Source organism: Acipenser ruthenus, chromosome 2 (genome assembly GCF_902713425.1).
Source record: "Acipenser ruthenus chromosome 2, fAciRut3.2 maternal haplotype, whole genome shotgun sequence".
NCBI lineage: Eukaryota > Metazoa > Chordata > Actinopteri > Acipenseriformes > Acipenseridae > Acipenser > Acipenser ruthenus.
In genome coordinates, this window is record NC_081190.1 from 13,242,327 (window position 1) to 13,261,612 (window position 19,286).

At 38.8% G+C, this 19,286-nt stretch overlaps 1 protein-coding gene across 2 annotated transcripts in view; it reads right to left on the reverse strand.

The window, feature by feature from the left end:
* Nucleotides 1-2,063: 2,063 nt before the first annotated feature.
* Nucleotides 2,064-19,286, reverse strand: part of LOC117963198 (extracellular matrix organizing protein FRAS1-like) — a 108,591-nt gene continuing 91,368 nt past the window's right edge. For both annotated transcript variants that reach the window (XM_058989754.1, XM_058989748.1), the window contains 25 exons: nucleotides 18,639-18,866; nucleotides 18,362-18,475; nucleotides 17,527-17,677; nucleotides 16,980-17,139; nucleotides 16,501-16,669; nucleotides 16,068-16,314; nucleotides 15,360-15,704; nucleotides 14,502-14,662; nucleotides 13,863-14,010; nucleotides 13,297-13,502; nucleotides 12,874-13,030; nucleotides 12,534-12,734; nucleotides 12,100-12,287; nucleotides 10,834-11,109; nucleotides 10,066-10,298; nucleotides 9,454-9,614; nucleotides 8,718-8,932; nucleotides 8,275-8,425; nucleotides 7,511-7,618; nucleotides 6,935-7,094; nucleotides 6,725-6,841; nucleotides 6,295-6,461; nucleotides 5,275-5,480; nucleotides 4,916-5,062; nucleotides 2,064-4,492 (listed from right to left, as the gene is read on the reverse strand). In XM_058989754.1, coding sequence (XP_058845737.1) covers nucleotides 3,908-4,492; nucleotides 4,916-5,062; nucleotides 5,275-5,480; nucleotides 6,295-6,461; nucleotides 6,725-6,841; nucleotides 6,935-7,094; nucleotides 7,511-7,618; nucleotides 8,275-8,425; nucleotides 8,718-8,932; nucleotides 9,454-9,614; nucleotides 10,066-10,298; nucleotides 10,834-11,109; nucleotides 12,100-12,287; nucleotides 12,534-12,734; nucleotides 12,874-13,030; nucleotides 13,297-13,502; nucleotides 13,863-14,010; nucleotides 14,502-14,662; nucleotides 15,360-15,704; nucleotides 16,068-16,314; nucleotides 16,501-16,669; nucleotides 16,980-17,139; nucleotides 17,527-17,677; nucleotides 18,362-18,475; nucleotides 18,639-18,866 — 5,001 coding nt within the window. In that variant the 3' untranslated portion in view covers nucleotides 2,064-3,907. The remainder of the gene's footprint in view (nucleotides 4,493-4,915; nucleotides 5,063-5,274; nucleotides 5,481-6,294; nucleotides 6,462-6,724; nucleotides 6,842-6,934; nucleotides 7,095-7,510; nucleotides 7,619-8,274; nucleotides 8,426-8,717; nucleotides 8,933-9,453; nucleotides 9,615-10,065; nucleotides 10,299-10,833; nucleotides 11,110-12,099; nucleotides 12,288-12,533; nucleotides 12,735-12,873; nucleotides 13,031-13,296; nucleotides 13,503-13,862; nucleotides 14,011-14,501; nucleotides 14,663-15,359; nucleotides 15,705-16,067; nucleotides 16,315-16,500; nucleotides 16,670-16,979; nucleotides 17,140-17,526; nucleotides 17,678-18,361; nucleotides 18,476-18,638; nucleotides 18,867-19,286) is intronic.

Here is a 19,286-nt window from a genome sequence, read left to right on the forward strand (position 1 = left end):
TGTTTTCCTGCCCACAGCGATGATAAAGCTCAATTGTCTATGGTGAGCTTCATAGCAGGCGTGACATTTCACTGGTCTGATTAAGGGAACATCAACCTTGACTGTCCTCAAATTAGAACACAAACATTTGTAGCCAAAACAAAGGATTGACATTTTTCTGTGAATAAATATTAATTTAAAATGTATCAAATTGCCGGTACATAAACACAGTAAGAGAAATTAATTTGGTACTTAATGGGTTAAATCTGCAAGCATGCCTGTTTTACACCCCTGCTTTTTCTTTCTCCTCTTGTTAACACACACACACACACACACACACACACACACACACACACACACACACACACACACACACACACACACACATTGTACAGATTGCTATTTCTACAAATGTTGCTATTGTTCTCCAACTAGAGAGATGACCGAGAGGTCTATTAAGTAGTGTCCCAATAGAGGTCTATTTTTTGACAATCCATCTTGTTAATATTCCACTAATCAGGTTTAGCTATCTACACCCAATTGCTTTAAAGCCTGCTTGCCACTATGATACGCTGTGAGGCCGACAGACATAATTATCTTAGAACATGCTGCAGCAGTAGGAGGTTATTGATGACAAGAACAATTGGAGTTTTCTTTTTTAATGACAACACATACAGTCCTTGTACAAGTCTACTGTAGTATACAACAGTAGCAGTCTAATAAAGCATAGATAAATCATAGTGAGAGTGCTGAGGGCATGTTAAAGAAAACACAAGTATAGTAAAGCATTGCACAAAACCTGCACTGTGGTAGCCTTAATACAAGAGGGCTGCAAGGTTAATACCTTCCTGTATTGAATGGAGCAACCTTTTAAACTTTGTATACAGCATTGCACATGCAATTAAATATATAACATCTATTATATAGATTGTGCAGCTCTGTTACTGTTTGTAAGAGAACTACAGTATATCAGAAGGTTTTGTTTTTTAATTCATCAGGTGGTAAATTAGAAGCGGTTTTATATCTCAAAGGTGTGAGTGGAGTCATTAAGAGTCTGTGACATTGGCTTTGCAGTGGCACATTTGCATAGGTACTAAACCTCTATGTAACCTGTATGTTTAAGCAAGAGGGGTGTGGCAGGATATTATCCCTGTTCCAAGCAGGCAAACAGCAGTGGTTGTTTTTGTTTGTGTAGACTGACAGTGATGTATGAACTTGCCTGCTGCTGATACTGTAATAGGGCCTATTCATTTCCTTGCATGAATGTTGCACGATGTTGGTTACTCGCTATACTTTACACATGGTAGGTTCGGTATTGGAACCTGATGTATTCAGATGGGGTATTGTGTATTGTTGATCCCAGTACCAAAATGAAAATGATAACATCTCTTTAAACTATTAAAGTCTGAGAAGGTTATTCCAGTAGTTAATGAGTAATACTGTGTTTAAATAAATAAATCTATAATCTTAGCATAACTTTCCTGGACTTGAATTCCATACTAAAAAAATACCTAATCGAATGTGTTCCACAAACAAGACCATTCAATTTACTGGGATAGGTGTGAATCTGGTGCTTTGATTGGCTGAGTCAGTACAGTAAAGCCTCACTTAAGGCCCTCTCAGAACAGTCATCCTCAATATAAAGGCCACACCTGTATTCAGTATTAAGGCCACCACCTGCTTCCCCAAGTGTTTCCAACCTTTATTAAATTGGGTGTATAATAGATCTAACATGCTGGAAACTACCAACTGTTTTTTTTTTTAAACTCTCTAAAAACATAAATGTAAAATGATGGAAGTTTTGATTTCCACTGATATACTGTCAATACTAAGACCACCCAGCCCTTTAACTGACCTTAACAGAGAGGTTTCACTGTATATGCAATAATTCAATGTGCTATTCAGAACTTTTCAGAATATTTGTTTTAGTTCTGTGAATTAAATTAGTTAAATGTTAAATCTTACGCAAATGAAAACAACATATCCCTGAAAGAAACATCTTGCAGATTTTTTTTTGCAGACTTTTTCATTCAAAGGGACACTGAATTGTATCACAGGTAATTATTATACAAAGATATGCACGGTAAGTGACATGACTTTTATTAGTAAAAACATATTCAGTAATTCAACAATCAAAAGCCAACATGACATGTTTTGTTGTTGTTAAAATGAACAGAAGACAGCACCACAGAGGATCATTCATTCAGTCAGTCAGTCAGTCAGTCAGTCAGTCAGCTGCTCTTGTGATTTCTGGATTCACTGCTGTAAATAGCATGGTCGGTTGCAGTTGAATAATGACACTGATGGTTTCATACAAAAAGAAATAAATTCAGTGCTATGGCACCACCCCTCAAAATGGGGTCCCAGTGGTTCACATACATAATAATAATAATAATAATAAAAATAATAATAATAATAATAATAATAATAACAACAGTTCCCAATATGATTCCTCACACAGCACCATAATACTTTAGCACACACCATGAAGATCATGTTTTATACTAACTAATGAAAATATAAAAAGTACAACACATAATACATTATACATGGGTAATAATAATATTAAATAATCCAAGATAACAATGTGGAGTCCTGAAAGACAACCTACAATGGCAGCTGCATTGAGCAGTATAATATTAATCCAAAAATGTATATATAAAAAAGCCATGATCATGAACTGATATTCCTTTGCAAGAAAAAAAAGGATTCTACAAGCAAATGCCAGATTTATTTTTTAATAGCCAGCCATTGTTAGTGATTAAAAAGTACCCCCTTTTTCTGATTCAGAATGGAATTCCCTCTGTTATATATTGCATTTAAATTGCTTTGTTTAGCTCTTAAATTAAGTAGAGTGTAGTCTAAACTAATGACCCGCTAGACATAATCAATTAAAAAATATTTTTGATATGTTATTTTCAATGGTGTTAAATAGAAGATACAAATGGCCAATGGTTGTGCTAGCAATAAAAAAAAATTACAAAAACAACAAGGAATTCAGGCAATGACAGTATTTGAATGCAGCAGTATATGTATCTAGCTCCCATTTTTTAAATTATGTAATTGACTTTTATACCATTATGTCCAACATTTCTGGACACCTGTTATACGCTCTTGACCATTAACACACATTTAAACACCTGATACGAACCTCAGTTTGTCCTGGATCACCTAACCTGCCTCCTTCAAGGAATTGCACTTTAAAATGTACACAGCTCATCCAGTTCCATACATACACCTTGAGTGCATAATACTTGTGTAAATTATAGTGGTTATATAGTCGCTGTACAGTCTCAAACATAATACGTACCAATAGGCAATTAAACATATAGTCAAGGCTAAACATAATCAAAGAGTGCCTGAGCTACCAGGAGATTGTTTTCTTTATAAACAAAGTCACTGCCCAAAGTGCTGGTCTACCGGTTTTATTTAATATATTTTGTGGTTGTGTTACGTTATAGTGTAAAATATGTAACACTAAGATCATAAGGCTTAATGATAACTGCGTGATCATGTAACACTTATATGCCTATAAAATATAAAATACTTTTTGTTTTTCATTGTTTGGTTACGAACAAGTTTGGAATAAAAAAAGCTCATGATTTATAAGCTGTATTTTTATGGCACAAAAAATACTTTCGTTTGCAAATTGTTTTATTTTTCCTTATTTAAGTTTTGATTGTAATTATAGAGTGTGACAAGATGCAAAATCAGTGCATCAGCTCTTAAAAAACTAGATAAGAATCGGGCGATGGTCAATAGCATAGATGAGGTAGCTCAGTTGTGAAGTGAAAAACACTGCATAGCTGACCAGCACTTACACTACTTTTCCCTTTTTCCATATTTATATAAAAATACAAGAATTACAATTTGTTTTATTACAAATAAAAAAAAAATACAAGATTACAAAAATGTAAAAAAAAAAAAATCAAACTTCTGTGCCATCATGTAAATTGTTATGAACTTTGACCTCTAGATTTACTTGCTTGACCTTGACCCCTTTCACTTTGCAGGCCTCATTTTTATTCAGTATATTGACGTTCCTCGCTGTGCAGTGTTTGCTGTTGAGGTTCTTCTCCAGTCGGTCCACATTCCGTAGGCAGACTTCCACTTTAGTGTTCAGAGGGTACTCCTCTGCCAGGTTTTTGGCGGGCATCTTCTTTTTCCCTTGTCTCCGGCATTTTTTGAACAGGAAGCAAGAGGCCAGGAAGATGAGGAACAGCACTGTTACCACGGCAACAGCACCACCAATGGAGCTGCCTGTTTGGGAGGCTGAGGCTGCGGCCTCCACTTCCAAGCTCAGAGGCTTCATATTGGTGCCGTTCTTCACCTGATCCCCCTCGTTGTCGTAGATCAGCGATTCATCCAGGGTGAGTTGGCCGCTCTTGTCCACCAGATCCCTCCGGCTGCGTTTCAGCTGGTACGTCAGCGAGCGTTGAATCCTGGGCCCCGAAATCGACTCGGGCCCGATGACGTAGATCACTTGCAAATACCACTGATGGCCGGCCTCCACCTTTTAAAGAACAATAAATAAAAGCTCTGTAAAATTTAAGACACATTGCAGTTTGGTAAATAACTCAAGTAAAGTTTTAAGTTCTAAATAAGGCCACTGTGAACAGGATGTCACCTCAAAAGCTCAGTTCAAATGATCCCAAAACACTGTTTAAGTAGTCTATGCATATTAGTATACAGTAAGTAATATGATATATGTGACATATACAGTATTAAATGTGAAATTTCACCAACTGAATAACTGCAAAACTTTCAGTTAATTTTCAAGTGTTACACAACATATTTTGAAATAAACTTCTAAATTGACTTCCTGACTTTATGAAATAACTGCCTGATCTGCAACGTTCATTTAGCTTGTCTTCAAGAACAGCAATAAAAATACTATTGTAATACAGTATGAAGAAAGGCACTTCTCTATACTAACCTTGTAGAGAGCATCAACCTTCATTGTGAAGCCGTCCACTCCAGGCATCTCAGTCATGGAGTGGAGATCGGTCAGGTCAGAGGCGAAGTTAGCATCGAAGGGAACGTCATGGAAGTACCGGTCACAAACCTCAGGCTGGTTTCGATCCTAAACAAACAAGATTCTCAGTTGTTTAGAAATAGTTAAAAATCAGACTGACAGTGCCATATGACATCATATTTGAGTTTACTACTGACATTTGTATTTCTGATTTTATTTCTTAAGTTTGTTAGCATGCAAAAATGTGCATCACGCTTATAAGGTGGCTACAGCTCTGTCTGAAATGCTTCCACTGTATGCAGTAACAGTCTTAAACATACCAGTATGAGGAACCTGTGTTTCAGGTGCTTGTTGGGCTGAATACAGCCGTACTGTGGGCCCTCGTTATAAAGAGTGCCAGTGGGGTCGAAGAAAGGCACGTATCCGTCTTTGCCAGTGCACAGATACACCTTCTCTAGCTGCAGCTTGTAGGCAGAGTTCAGGTTCTGTTCAGGATTCCAGAGAACACGGCCATAGAGGGTCTGACCTGTTGTAAGAGAATAAAGGAATAAAAAATGAAGAGATTGTAAATAAAAAATACAACAGTACTATGAATAATGGAAATGCTTGTCAAACTGACACAGAAAACACCATTCATCATAGACCATCTCTCTTCAATATTCAGTCTGTTTGTTATTGCTTATGTGAAACGAGACATTTGCTTTTTATTTTGTGATAACACAAAGCATGCCCAGGGGAATAAACATAGATGAGGTACTAAGAAAATAAAAGAATACAGCTGTGTATCACACATTAAGTGCTCCCTGTTCCAGAAATGTAAGTCACATGACCTCAATATGGCAGACATATTAGGTCAGAGGTCAAGGTCACCAACTCCTACATCCAGCAAATATGAAGTCACTACCTTAAATGGTCTCTGAACTTTTACTGCCACAAAAGGGTCATTTGTTTGTTCAATACCCACAATCTAACTTGACCTTCAGAATGACAGAATAAATGTTCTTAACAGTATGAAGTAAATCAAAGCTTTAGGTCTTTAACATCTGGAAACCAAAAGACAACATGACCACAATATGTCAGCCACCATCTTAGCTCACAGCAGGTTGAAGGCTGTTGTTGGATTTTTCTGAGGCTTTTCCATAACATTGAAAATATGAAGTTGCCAGCTCAAATGGTTAATGAGATATTAGCAGTTGAAGTAGCAGTGGCTGTGAAATTACAATTATATAATATATATGCCTGGACTTTGTTTCTCCAAGGACTCTTGCACTGCTGGCTCCACCTGCTCTATTTTTTACTTTTTGCCTTCTCTAATGAAGTGATGCATCTATTTAAGTTACCCATAGAGAAAGCTCCTTTGTAATCCATTTCAGTCATGGACATTTCTGCTGTGGCTGGGTCCATCATGAAGATCTTCTCGTTGTTACACAGCTGGAACTCTGTGTTTAAAGAATAGACAACTGGAACTGGGCGGTTTGTCTGCTGGAATGCAATGGGGACCAGGAACCTAAACAAGAATGGGCAGAAACAAATATTTAGGAAAGAATGCATCGACATTTCAGAAAAGCTTATAAAATCTGTTCAGAGAGAATTTATTTTTTAAGGAAGACATTAACAAATTCTATAGGCATTTTGTAATACTTTAAGAACTGATGCAAACATCAAAGTAATAAGGTCTCTTCTCAAAGCAATAGAGCAATATTAAAACAGTTTCCAGTTCATTGAAGGGAATCTACCCAACACTTGCAAGCCAAACAATATCGGAATTACTTCTCTGGGGCATGCGCTGTGCAGGCCAGAGGCTTGTCTCCAGGGTCGATCCATGGCTGAGTGGGCTGTACAGTACAGGGGATGATGACGACTGAGTACTCCCCTGAGTAGTCCTTCCTGCAAAACACAACACAATGTATTCAGTGAGAAGACAGTCATGCCAGCAGAAACAGCATTACACTAATGGACGCTTCAGAAACTCCAGCTTACCTGCTGTAAGAACTGGTTGCCCTCCACAGCTGATACGGGGAATCGAAGGACTGGGCGCTCCACAGCAACTGTAGGTCAAACTCAATACCTCCCAGGTGGTCAGGGGCCATCAGCTGAGACTTCTGTCCAGGCAGGGTGTGGTGCTCCATCACAAACTGACCTAACAAGAAGGAACCATAATTAAAGAGTGTGTCAATCACCTGATTAAAAATCCCTGGCAACCAGCCTGAGACCTCAAGCTGGAAATAACATTCCTATGCAAAATACGGCTACTTCCTCCCAAGAATACAAAAGAAAACACAAAAAAATAAAGGCGCGTTCCATATATTCACTGTAATATAATATCAATAATATTCTATAATTGGGATAAGCATTGTGTGTTTCCTGATCAATACTGTATTGTATCTTTACACGAAAGACGGGCTAATCTTATTTACCTAATGCTATAAAATTAACCTAATGTTTTTTTTTTCTTTTACTGTATGCTATTCAAGTGGCCAAAAATAAATTACTTTTTCTAAATATGCACTCTATAAGCTCACAAAATACTATCCTCAGGATGGAGGAATGTCTTACCTCTGAATTTTGCATGAGTTTTGAATTCAATGACAAGACGGCCGTCTTCCCTGATGTAGATTCTGATTATCTGAAGTCTTGCTGACAGCACACTGTCAGTCTGTATACCTGTATGAGGCAAAATGGGGTTAGATGACATACAAGTATTTATTGCAGTTATAAACTAGTTTGAAAACCAAGCAATGAACACAAATGTCTCGATGAATGAAACCAAACATATTATTATTATTTATTTCTTAGCAGACGCCCTTATCCAGGGCGACTTACAATTGTTACAAGATATCACATTATTTTTACATACAATTACATTATTTGTTTACACATTATTTTTACATACAATTATCCATTTATACAGTTGGGTTTTTACTGGAGCAATCGAGGTAAAGTACCTTGCTCAAGGGTACAGCAGCAGTGTCCCCCACCTGGGACTGAACCCACAAACCTTCATTCAAGAGTCCAGAGCCCTAACCGCTGCCACTACTGCTGTACATATGACATTCTGTGTTCTGTGTGCAGTAACTAACACTAACAGGATTTATTTTTAGGAACGTTATGGTTATAGCATGTATTTATATGTAATAAAAATAAATAAACAATAACTAGTATCTCTTGACTGTCTGTCCTAAGACTAAAATAATGTTGGGTCACACTGCCTCCTACAATAATGTCTGTCAGAGGCAGAACCAAAGGAATTTTTAATTTTACCCTTTAAGTAAATCAAAATGGCAAGCAAGGTTTAAACCCTACACTAGAAAACTGGTTACCTGTTCTCCAGAGGACTGTATCGTAGAAGAATGAAAACTCCATCTCTGTGTGATGTTCAAGGGACGCCCAGCCTCTTGGTGCCGTCACATAAATATATGACACATACAGTGGAACCTGTACTGTCAGGAAGGACTGGGCAGAGTCTCTCACCTGGTGAAAGATGAAATACCATAATTGATACAGTAAAAAAATCAGGTTCCTCTCAATAATAGATGCACAGAAAACCATACAAAAATTCTTAAACAGACACAAACCAATTTTACAGCACAGCGAAACCTCAATTAAGTGCCATGGTCGTTAACTTGAATATTGCAAAAAAATAACCTTTTCTGGGGTTAAGTGACTGGTGACCATATTCAGGTATTTCAAATCTAATTAATGTAATGAAAAGAAAAGCAGTGCTCACTGATGTTCCCTTGATATTGACCAGTGCAGTACGAACCTGGAAGTCAGCCGTTACAGATCCTCCACAGACATCGATCAGTTCTGTCATGTCATAGTAGGCATCAAACGTCCAGATGCAGCTCTTGAGGTTGAGGTGTTTGTACAGCTGGATGGTCTTGGGTTCCCGCACACTGGGATTAAACTGATAGGGCCGGTCGAAACCAGGGCCCAGGGAAATACTGTCGTAGAAAACGTCATCAAGAAAACCAGTCTCTGAAACACAAACCAAACAAACCAAAAAAATGCTTTGGTCATGTCTTTCATATTGAAAGTTAGTCAGGATTCATAGAGGATGCATCATGAACCTTCACAGAGTACTGTAGTTGTACCACAAATGAGGAAGGCCAAAATGAATTGTTTATTGTTTCATGAGTGAAATAACCACAGCACTCCCCAAACGTTAAAGGAGTATTCATTTTTTAATGTATTGCACTGATGTTGAATATGAAAAAGTAATTAAATCTCAACAATTGTTGTATAACTAAAAATACTACCCACTTCCTTACCTAGTTGATCCTACAGTGAAAAAAACGAGACTGAGATGGCATCTACATTCCATCTTCAAAAAGCCATTGTTGCTCCCTCACTGTATTGTGCTGTCCTTATTCTTCTACACAACAATTTGGAGCAAGGGTCCAGAGCAATTGTGAATGAGAAACACTTACGGAGTCAGCACAAACAATGCCTGATGACAAACACAAAAATGAAACAATAAGATGACATGTGTCTCTCACCAGAGATGCCCTCCAGGTCTCTAAGGGTGACCAGGTTGGAACAGATGTGCTGCTGTCTGTAGATGGACTCGGACAGCAGGAAGTTGAGGTTATGCAGTGGCATGGTGGAGATCAGAGGCAGCATGCCATCCTGGTGAGGGATCTGCACTGAAATATGGATCCTGGAATGAGAACCGATGTGCAGTCAGAGACTGATATTAGCAGGGAAAAGGTGCAACTATACCAGGTTTATATATTTTCTTAGCGATAGCTTAAAGGGAGTTTTTGGGTTACTTTTTAGAAGCTTAATCTTTTAGTCTCATGAAAAGATTTTAGCAACATTCTTAGAAAAACAAAGTGAGCATATTTTTTAAATACAGCCTGGAGTGCCTTGAATACTGCAAAAAATGCCCACAATTTATACTTACCATTCCAAAAAGAACAATACTGTTTTGATTTGATAATACATCAATAAATATTGGTCAATTTATTTTAAGAATGTATAGTTTCCTAAACTTTTTTTTTTCCCCAATAAAAAAGTTACTTTATTCAACCCATAATGAATGAATGAATGAATGAATGAATGATTGACTAATTTAACTTTAGATGATAATCACCCCTTTGGCAGGCTACCTGTTTGGATGCTCTTTGTGTTTGACGTCCAGGTATTTGAGTGTTGCTATGAAGGACTGTGCCTGGTAGCCCCGTGCTGTGCCTGCCACTACTGGAGTGTGGCAGATTGAGCCCTCTGTTCCAATAGTGACAATGCTGCTTCTCAAAGGAGTGCCCACATGGCCTGTATTGTCAACAGCCTTGGCCACGCAACGCACATGGAAACGACGGCTGAAGTAAACACTGTCCAGGACCTGCAGATTTAAAAAGCGGGACCTGAGCAAGTGTAGCAAATCTGAAGCAATTCACTTTTGGCTCAAACAGCAATGGTGCAGCACCTAACTTGCTGTCTGTAGAACGTTACATTTGAAAAAGGCTAAGGAGATTGTCACCTATTATAATACAGCAGGTTTCAATCAACAGTGCACCTTTCATTAAAGCTGAATAATTCACAACAGAAGGTCCTATTTTAAAGCAAGTGCAAAGGCAAAGGACTGTATTGTCAGAGAGGAAAGTTGAAATGGTATAAAGATAATAAGAAACTTGCAGGAAGATGTATAGTTACTGCTCTGTGTCTCTCACCTGTTGAAAGATACATCAACACACTGATACTCGTTTTTCTTGCTTGTTTTTATAACATTACAATACTAATGGTCAATAAAAAGAGATCTTAAATAGAAATAGCTTGTAAGTCTTAGCACATAAAAATAGAAACACGGCCGTTTGATTAACAGTTCTACATCAGGCTCTCAGCAGCACTGAATGGCAGTAATAATGCTCTTTACTGACCATGTGGTTGATGCTGGTGTATGGGGTATTGTCAGTCACAGTCTCAAAAGGTGATCTAGCTCCATTGATGTCAGTGGGAGCAGCCACTTCCCAGCTAAAGCGGATCAATGACTGGTTAATTCCAGCTTCGTCGCAGCGCTCCTTCATTACAGAGTACTTGGGGTAGTGTGGGTCACAAGGGGTCACACAGACCAGCGGGTAGCCGGGGGATGGAGTCTTCTTACTGCCCTCCTTGGTCACCTCTTGAACATGATCATAGTCGGACAAGGAAACCACCTGTAAAGGAACAAAACTGGTGATTCTGCCGTCTACCAGAACAAAATAAGCTGTCTTATAAATAAGGCTTGAACCTTTCGTTTTTTATTTTCCAAATCTCTAGCTCCATTTAAATGTTAATTAGTTGTTGTTAAGCTGTCTCTGCATCCTAATAAATAGAAAACTATTCATTGCAAACTGGGTTTAAGATTTATTTTTTTTCTTTGCTACAAATCAAAGACATTTTAAATGATGGACTTGCTATCAGTGTACATGCCGTCCTGAATATTTTATGCTGAAAAGAAAATCTGTCAGGACAACTCTGTTAAACGAGTGAAAATAAGAAAAGTACAACGATAAATGAGGCGACTGCAAGAATGAAATGCAATTAGGATCAAGGATGAGTAATTAGAACATAAGAACATAAGAAAGTTTACAAACGAGAGGAGGCCATTCAGCCCATCTTGCTCATTTGGTTGTTAGTAGCTTATTGATCCCAGAATCTCATCAAGCAGCTTCTTGAAGGATCCCAGGGTGTCAGCTTCAACAACATTACTGGGGAGTTTGTTCCAGACCCTCACAATTCTCTGTGTAAAAAAGTGCCTCCTATTTTCTGTTCTGATCCGGTCAAGATATGAAGGTAAAAACAAGTGACATTGTTTTATAATGAACAGCTCTGTTTAATTAGGAAACAGAATCAGCTCAAATTAGTTTAAAGGGACTTTATGTGATCAAATGTGATCAAAAATAAAACCCCAAAACCTCAACCCCTACTTATAAATATAAGAAAGGAACCAAACATACAACATTCAGCCACTAGGTGGCAATGTTAACTAGGATTTATAAAAGGTAAATATTACAATTTAAAAGTAAGAATTAAGTCATAATGTGTAAGATTCATTCAAATTTACATACTATTTCTGGAAAATACATATTTTTTAAAAAAAGATACTTCCATTTTTATAAACGTGTTTAAAATGTGTATCTTAAACTTTTACCGTTATGACTTACAATTGGCAGAGCTGGCAGTATAAGACTCCCTGCTGCCTCCTGGTCCAGAATAGTCACTGTTGCCGTGGTGATTTCTCCCAGCACTGCTTCCACTGGGTCATCAGGGCCCAGGACCAATGAGAACGACTCGTGCCACTCCCTGTCCTCATTGGACAGAATTTCCACATTAAAGAGGATGTGGTCAATGCCTGCAGAACATACAGCAGTTGCACAGGGTCATATTTAGTTATCCACAAAAAAAGATTTGCATTCATTTGTAAATCAGATGCAAAACTGTTTTCGTTTGTGAGTCTGCTTATCAGATAAACAAAATAGCAAAGACTAAAATCCTGAGTGCATAAAGTTGAAGGGTTTTGAAAGGAGTTTTTACCATTCCCATTACAAGTTGTATTCTTTTTGATTTGCACTGTGTTTTAACCAGATAGCACACTGACCAGGGCTGAATTTGAGCACCCTGCTCTTGGGATTGTAGTCGACTCCAGACTGGGCTGACCCGTCTCTGGTGCTGCAGCGAACCTTCGAAGTCCGGTTCTGGTCTCCCTTCCTGATCACTTTGATGTTCAGAATTGCAATGCCGTCTGGACCCGGCGGCTCTCGCACCTGGTACGTCGGCTCCTCAAATTCAATGGTTGGTGCTGATGTGAGGAGATGTATATATATATATATATATATATATATATATATATATATATATATATATATGAATGAGAGAAAGACAGTTTGAATAAGATTGCAGCAGTTTTTGTTTTACACTTTTTAGGTTCCAGAGCTTACCGTCCTCATCATTGGTGATGGTGATGGTGGCCACTTCATTTTTGCCGACTCTGGCTCCACTCCAGTGGTTTCCAAGGGGGTTGCTGAGGTAAACCTGGAACTGCTCCTCTGGTTCAAACACAGAGTCGTCATTTATAAGAACAGTGCAGTTCTTCACCTGGAAGAAAATCAACAGTTTTACCCACGTCACATTTGTGCTTTATTACTTTAGCTATGTGTTATGTATGATAAAATATGAAGGGGTGGGAAAACCTACTAGTGCCCAGGACAATAATGGGTTAGCCTGAAGCTCTGCTAGGGCTGAAGAACCGTTACTGCTGTCCATTCATAGAGATTTATTGACCATGTTCATATCCATCGGCAGCAGAACAACGTCAACGTGATTTGAACCAGGACTGACAGTACAAGTAATAATAATTTTACCTTTTCTCCTTTGAGGAAAGTAATTCGAGAATCATCTGAGTTCCTCCTCTCCTCAAAGTCATCCATCACCATAGCAGACTGCATCCTGGTGTAACACCTCACAGAAGACTCGAATGTCAGGTCTCCAGTGCGGATAACAGGAATGCTCAAGACTCCTTCATTCTCCTTCACTGAATACACATCTTTACCAAACTGCATGCTGGGAACTGAAGAAAAGACACATCAGTAATAATGCATACTATATATATATATATATATATATATATATATATATATATATATATATATATATCAACACATTCATAGAATAATAAAAAATAATTTATAAAAATATGAATCTCTAATCCAACGGCTGAAGATATTTTTTGTACTTCTCCTGCTCACGAACCTACTATTTGGGGTGGAAAAAACTTGACATGGATTGTTATGCAATTGTACAAAACAGTGAAGACCTTAACTAGCCTTAAACTTGGTCTGGGTATTTGTGCAATGAGGTGTTTCTCTCTCATGTATTTCCTAGACAGTGCGCTTGAGACAGTGAATAATATGCGTGACTCTTAGCCTACCATCCTGGAATGTGTCTGTGATGACGACAGTAGCCTGGAAAGGTTTGGTGAGTTCAGCCCCCTGCGCTGAGCTGAGGAACACCACAAAAGACTCTGTGCCTTCAATGGTGGGATTCTGAGTGTCATCCAGTATAGTCAGACTACAGACCTGCAGAGATAATTGCACAGTCTGTATCATACAATTTAAGGAGAACTTATGAACAGTGCTCCTCGTGGCCTCAAACATTCTGAGTTATGGAACTGCTTAATAAGCCATTGGTCTTCTTCATGAACACGTTAACTTTCATTTTGATGAATTACTATACATACTTTTTATAATTGTTGCTCCTGTTTCAAAACTCTATCAAGATTTAATAATAAAAAAAAAATACATTGTGAATGAAAGTTTCATGAATAGGACCTAATAAAATGTTATGCAGCACAACATACAAACTATACATGCTTACACATCTCTACAAATTTACATAATTCAAGGGATTCATTTTCAGCTAAGCCACCTTCTGAAACAATAAAAGAATCTTATACCAGCAACATTCAATGTACTGGTATCCTCCTGCAATGAAGGTGCAGCCACTAGCAGTATGAGCCTCTGGAGCAGCTCGCGAAAGGGCAGGAGGGTGCACCAGCAGGGGGCCTCACCTCTTCAGTTTTCCCAGGCCTGAACTCCACCTTCTTGGAGCTGGGGATGTAGTCCACTCCCGGGGTGGCGGACGCGGGATCGGATGGTCGGGTGGCGCACCAAACTGAGGTCACAGTTGAAAGGTCGCTGCCATGTCTTAAAACAGGAATTTCAATGGTGCCTAAAAAGAAAATTGCAATTACATTTTAATATATAAATTCAGACACAAATCACTTAGCTGGATAACAGAATAGAAAGTCTTCTTGTAGTTGTTCTTCCTGTCTCAGTTCTGTATACAAGTGCTAGCTGGTGTTAAAGTGTGAACCTGAGCTCCTCTACTGTTACAGAAAGAAAGAAAAAAAAAACATTTGCATATTACCTGACAAAAAACCTAGCAGAACTACCAGCAGGGCACACTATGACCAGCATGGACAACACAACGCATTTGAAAAAATATTGCACTGTGTACAGATATGATAACATTGCGTTGAGGACTGCCAATGTGAATTGGTCCATACTACTCTGATGCCATTGGTATGTAAAAAGATGAAAATAATACAAGTATAGTACTAATCTACCTAATGTCACGCCATTGTAGCTTCCCTGGTGTTACCATATTTAATACAGCCCGTTAGTACAAAACCATTCACAACACTAACTGAATGTAGCTTTATTGGGTGCATTTTATTTTCAAAAATGTAAATAATTAATATTAGCTCCAGGGCTACTCAAAATAAAAGTCAAGCCAACAAAACCTGAGCTACACTAGAGGGAGAATGCAAGTGGAATTATTTTGACTACAGGAGGGGGTTAAATGTTACCATGGAAACTACATGTTTTACCAGGGGTAATGGATTCGGCAGTGTTCTGATATTTACCTGCATCCTCACTGAATGTAAAAGAAGCATTCCCCAGGAACACTGTGGAGGCATCGTTGGGACCATCAATCATCACCTTGGCATTGGCCACGCCACCCAACCGCGCATTGTCCGAGGCGTCCGCGAGGACGAGCTCAAACTCCTCTGCCCCTTCGTACTCGCTGTCGTCTATCAGCTTCACATCACAGGTGGACATGCTCACCCCCGGCCCGAAGACCACACGGTTCTCACTGCTCATTCCCCTGGACTTGAAATCCGACCCAGACTCCAGAGCATGCAGGCTGCTGCCTTGGGCCGATTTGGAAACAGTGTAGCACAGAGCAGATACAGTGCTGCTGGTATCACCTGGACAAGAATATGATAAGGAAGGACTGTGTTGATGAGATTAATGACAGGGGGATACAGCAGAGCATTACCTGAAACAAGAGGTTCAAGGCTAAGAGAGTCTGGAGATCCTGGCTCACTCACTTGAACAAGACTACTGAATAATTGATATGTGATAGATAAATAAATGATAAGAGAATACACCACACTGTAGACTATGTAAAGTATGACTTGACCACTTAGCAGGCACTTCTCTTTTCTTTTATATACCAACCACTTAACATTTATTTTATCCACCATTATCCCAAATTGTATATTAACTGAACTGGTCAGTATCAGTAGATAAAAAAATGGTCACATTATGCTTGAAAATCAGAAACTCACCTTTTCGCTCAATGGGTGCAAAGATGAATCCAGCGCTTTCATTAACGTGGTAAGTCTTCTTGTCGAACTGCAGAGTGGGCTCATCCTCGGTGTCGTTGATGTTCACTTTGGCTCTGGTGATCTTCCCCAGCAGGGCATAGGCTGGCATACTGAGCTCCACATTGAAACTCTCAATGTTTTCAAAGACCTGGTCATCATTGATTACAATGGTGCAGGCCTTGGTGTCCTCTCTCTCGTCAAACTGGACCTGTTGGGTGGGTGGGAGGTGGAGAGAAACTGAGTGAGCAGTGAACACAATCTGTAGTACTGTGCTGCTAACACTAATTATACTACCAAACATACAATGACTTCATCACAGTTCTTAAAGATATGTCTACAATCACACATTTAACTAGCAGTGTGTGTTTTTGTGGTTCGTGGCCAGTGAACCAACCTGCCCAGCGTATTCCACATAGTCTTGCTGCCCTGGCTTTGAGCCAATGCTGGAGGTGGAGGTGGCAGTGCCCTGCTCAGTGCGACACAGGACGATGGCATACTGGTTCAGATTGCCGCTCCTCTTCACTGCTACACTGACAGTGCCTGCTTTCTCACTGACGTTGAAGCTGCAACCACAAGCAAAACAAAACATAGAAATCTGCACATCAAAAGCAGTCCATTCCATTCCACCTGTTATGGAATAGGAAAATGGGTTAAATAAAGAAATGCTTTTTTTAATTTGATGAATGGCAGTTTGCATAACTAGTGGTAACACATATGCAATCACTGTGATTTTAGTTATGCCTAGTACTGAGTAATTATGCAGTTGTTATATATTATGTGTTGTTAATGGAGGGCCTCCTTTCGCATTCAGTTATTTTTTGCTTCCAGTCTGTTTTGGGTGAAAGAGCTTTTAAAAACCTTTGAATGGCTTACCTGGTGTATTGAAAGCTGATCAGAGACCACTGAATGTGGAACACATTGTCGCTGACAACATTTGGTTTACTATCCTTGACCAGAAACTTGAAAGTGTCCATAGTCTCCTGAATTCTCTCCTCGTTTAAGACATAGCGAATCAAACCCAGGTTAATGTCCGCTGTAAAAACAATAAGAGAAATATTTTAGGCGCTCACTGTTACTCATATACTACAGTGTGGAATGAAGTATCATGCGCATTCATTCTGGAGGTTTTTTGTAACATACATTCCTAGACAATATTTCTAATGGGGGCTGGCACGGGGGTCTTTGCATTTTGTGATGTATTTAGAAGCAGCATCCTTGGCCTCTATTTCTTTGGACTTCTTACTGTGTCAAAGTACTGTCAAAACACTGTCCACTGAAAGCTACTCGTTTTGAAACCAGGCCTTTAGAAGCAAAAGGGTAAATAGCATTTTTTTTTATTTTTTTTTATTGAATTCATTCAGAGTGGTCTAACATTGCATGGAACAGGTCCACCTGATATAATAAGCAGTCCGAGCTGTACCCTGTGTGAATGTTGTAATGGGACCTCCAGGTTTGAGTTTGGTCTCCAGGTACCCATGCTTTGGTGTGGCAGTGATCTCATAAACCAGCTGTTTGTCCTCTGTGTCAGGGTCCATTGTGAGCAGCTCTTTCTTAGTGATCAGATTGGTGGCCTGTTATGAAGGACAGATTTCATACAATTAATGTCAGGCAGTCTTGAGTCAACTATAAACCAAAACGCTAAATGAAAAAAGAAAGAAATATATGTATGTTTGTTGTATTCATGTATTTTGTTTATGACATTGCTAAGGTACAGTTTAAAAGGTTGTTTCAATCTTTGTCCAGTAGATGACGACATAGTGATTAAAAACAAAAAAATAAGAAATGTCAACATGTCAACAGAAAATGAGCAATATCACTCTGCAAAGTATGTGACAGCTGGTGATATATACATGTGGAATACTGCCCCATTTCACATCTACTGATGTTCTATTAAAATACTTTCATTTAGCGGTTGTATCATATGCAATATGAACTTTGCAAAACAAGAACATTTACTCATGTATTTCAAAGGGTTTTTTGTCTTTCGTAACATTTATAAAAAATTGTGAAAAATCTAGCCATTACTTCAGGAAAGTCGAGAGGTATTTTCATGATATATTGCAAGCTTTAGAGAAATTGGAACACTCTGAGATGAAAGCCTTTGCAAACGCAGTGTGACTTTCCGCAAGTAGAATTGCAGTTATTTTAAGCAGTGCCACAAAGGCCAGAGAAATAAGCCAAACAAAAACTAATGAGTTGGAAAACAGAGGACTCTTGACAGTATAAAGCATTTCTACCGCAAAGACAAATGTTACCTTTCCCTCCATATACTCCAGCCACTGCAATCCGAGGTTGGTGACGATTCTCGGAGTACCATCATCAACGGGAAGGATGTCTATTTTAAACCTCTGAGGAGCAGCTGTCACAATCTGAAAAAAAACAAAACAATAAAAGGAGAAAAAACAAGGTAATGAGAACTTAGTTGCTTAGTTCTAGTTCTGTAAAATTAACAGGCGTTTTACCTCTTTGAAAAAGTAGTTAGTTACAGACTAGAGTAAATGCTTGGCCCGCACACTCCAATCTTCCACTCACCTCCTTCTGCCCCTCTTCCACCATGAAGAACTGATTGGTCCCGTCAGACACCGTGAAGGTAAACCGATCCTTGAGGGAATTGCTGCCGTCGTGGTTGTAGCTGACGCGGTTCTGATAGATGTCGTCCATGGTGAAAGAGTTCGTTTGGCGGTAGTGCTGGCCATTGTTGGTGCGTTCGATTGTACCGTGACGAGGAACTTGCACAATGGTGAAGGTAACAGATTCAGCCTGTGTTGGTTAGGTATAGAACATCAGCAGTGAAATAAAGTGTATAGAGTGGTCCAACCCTAAATCCCCAATATTGTAGGCTGCCTTTTGTGTCCACTGGAAAGCAATATACAGAAGTTGTGAAACTACCTCTTAGTTATTAGTTTTTAAACAAATCTTCATGAAACTGAGGAAACCAGACACTTAAGTCCCACCCTTTTATATATAAATACCAGAGAAAAATATATTTTGCATTTGCAAAACACTGTTAGGAGTGTTAAGCACCAAAGTAGGAAACTATTATAATTTCTCTCTATGTCTGCATAAAACAAAATATTTTTAATACATTTGTCAAGGTCAGAGTGCAATTCCCACAATTTTTATTTCAAACAATTGCCGCACTTTTGAACCCTGAAATGAACTTTTTGATATGCTTGTTGC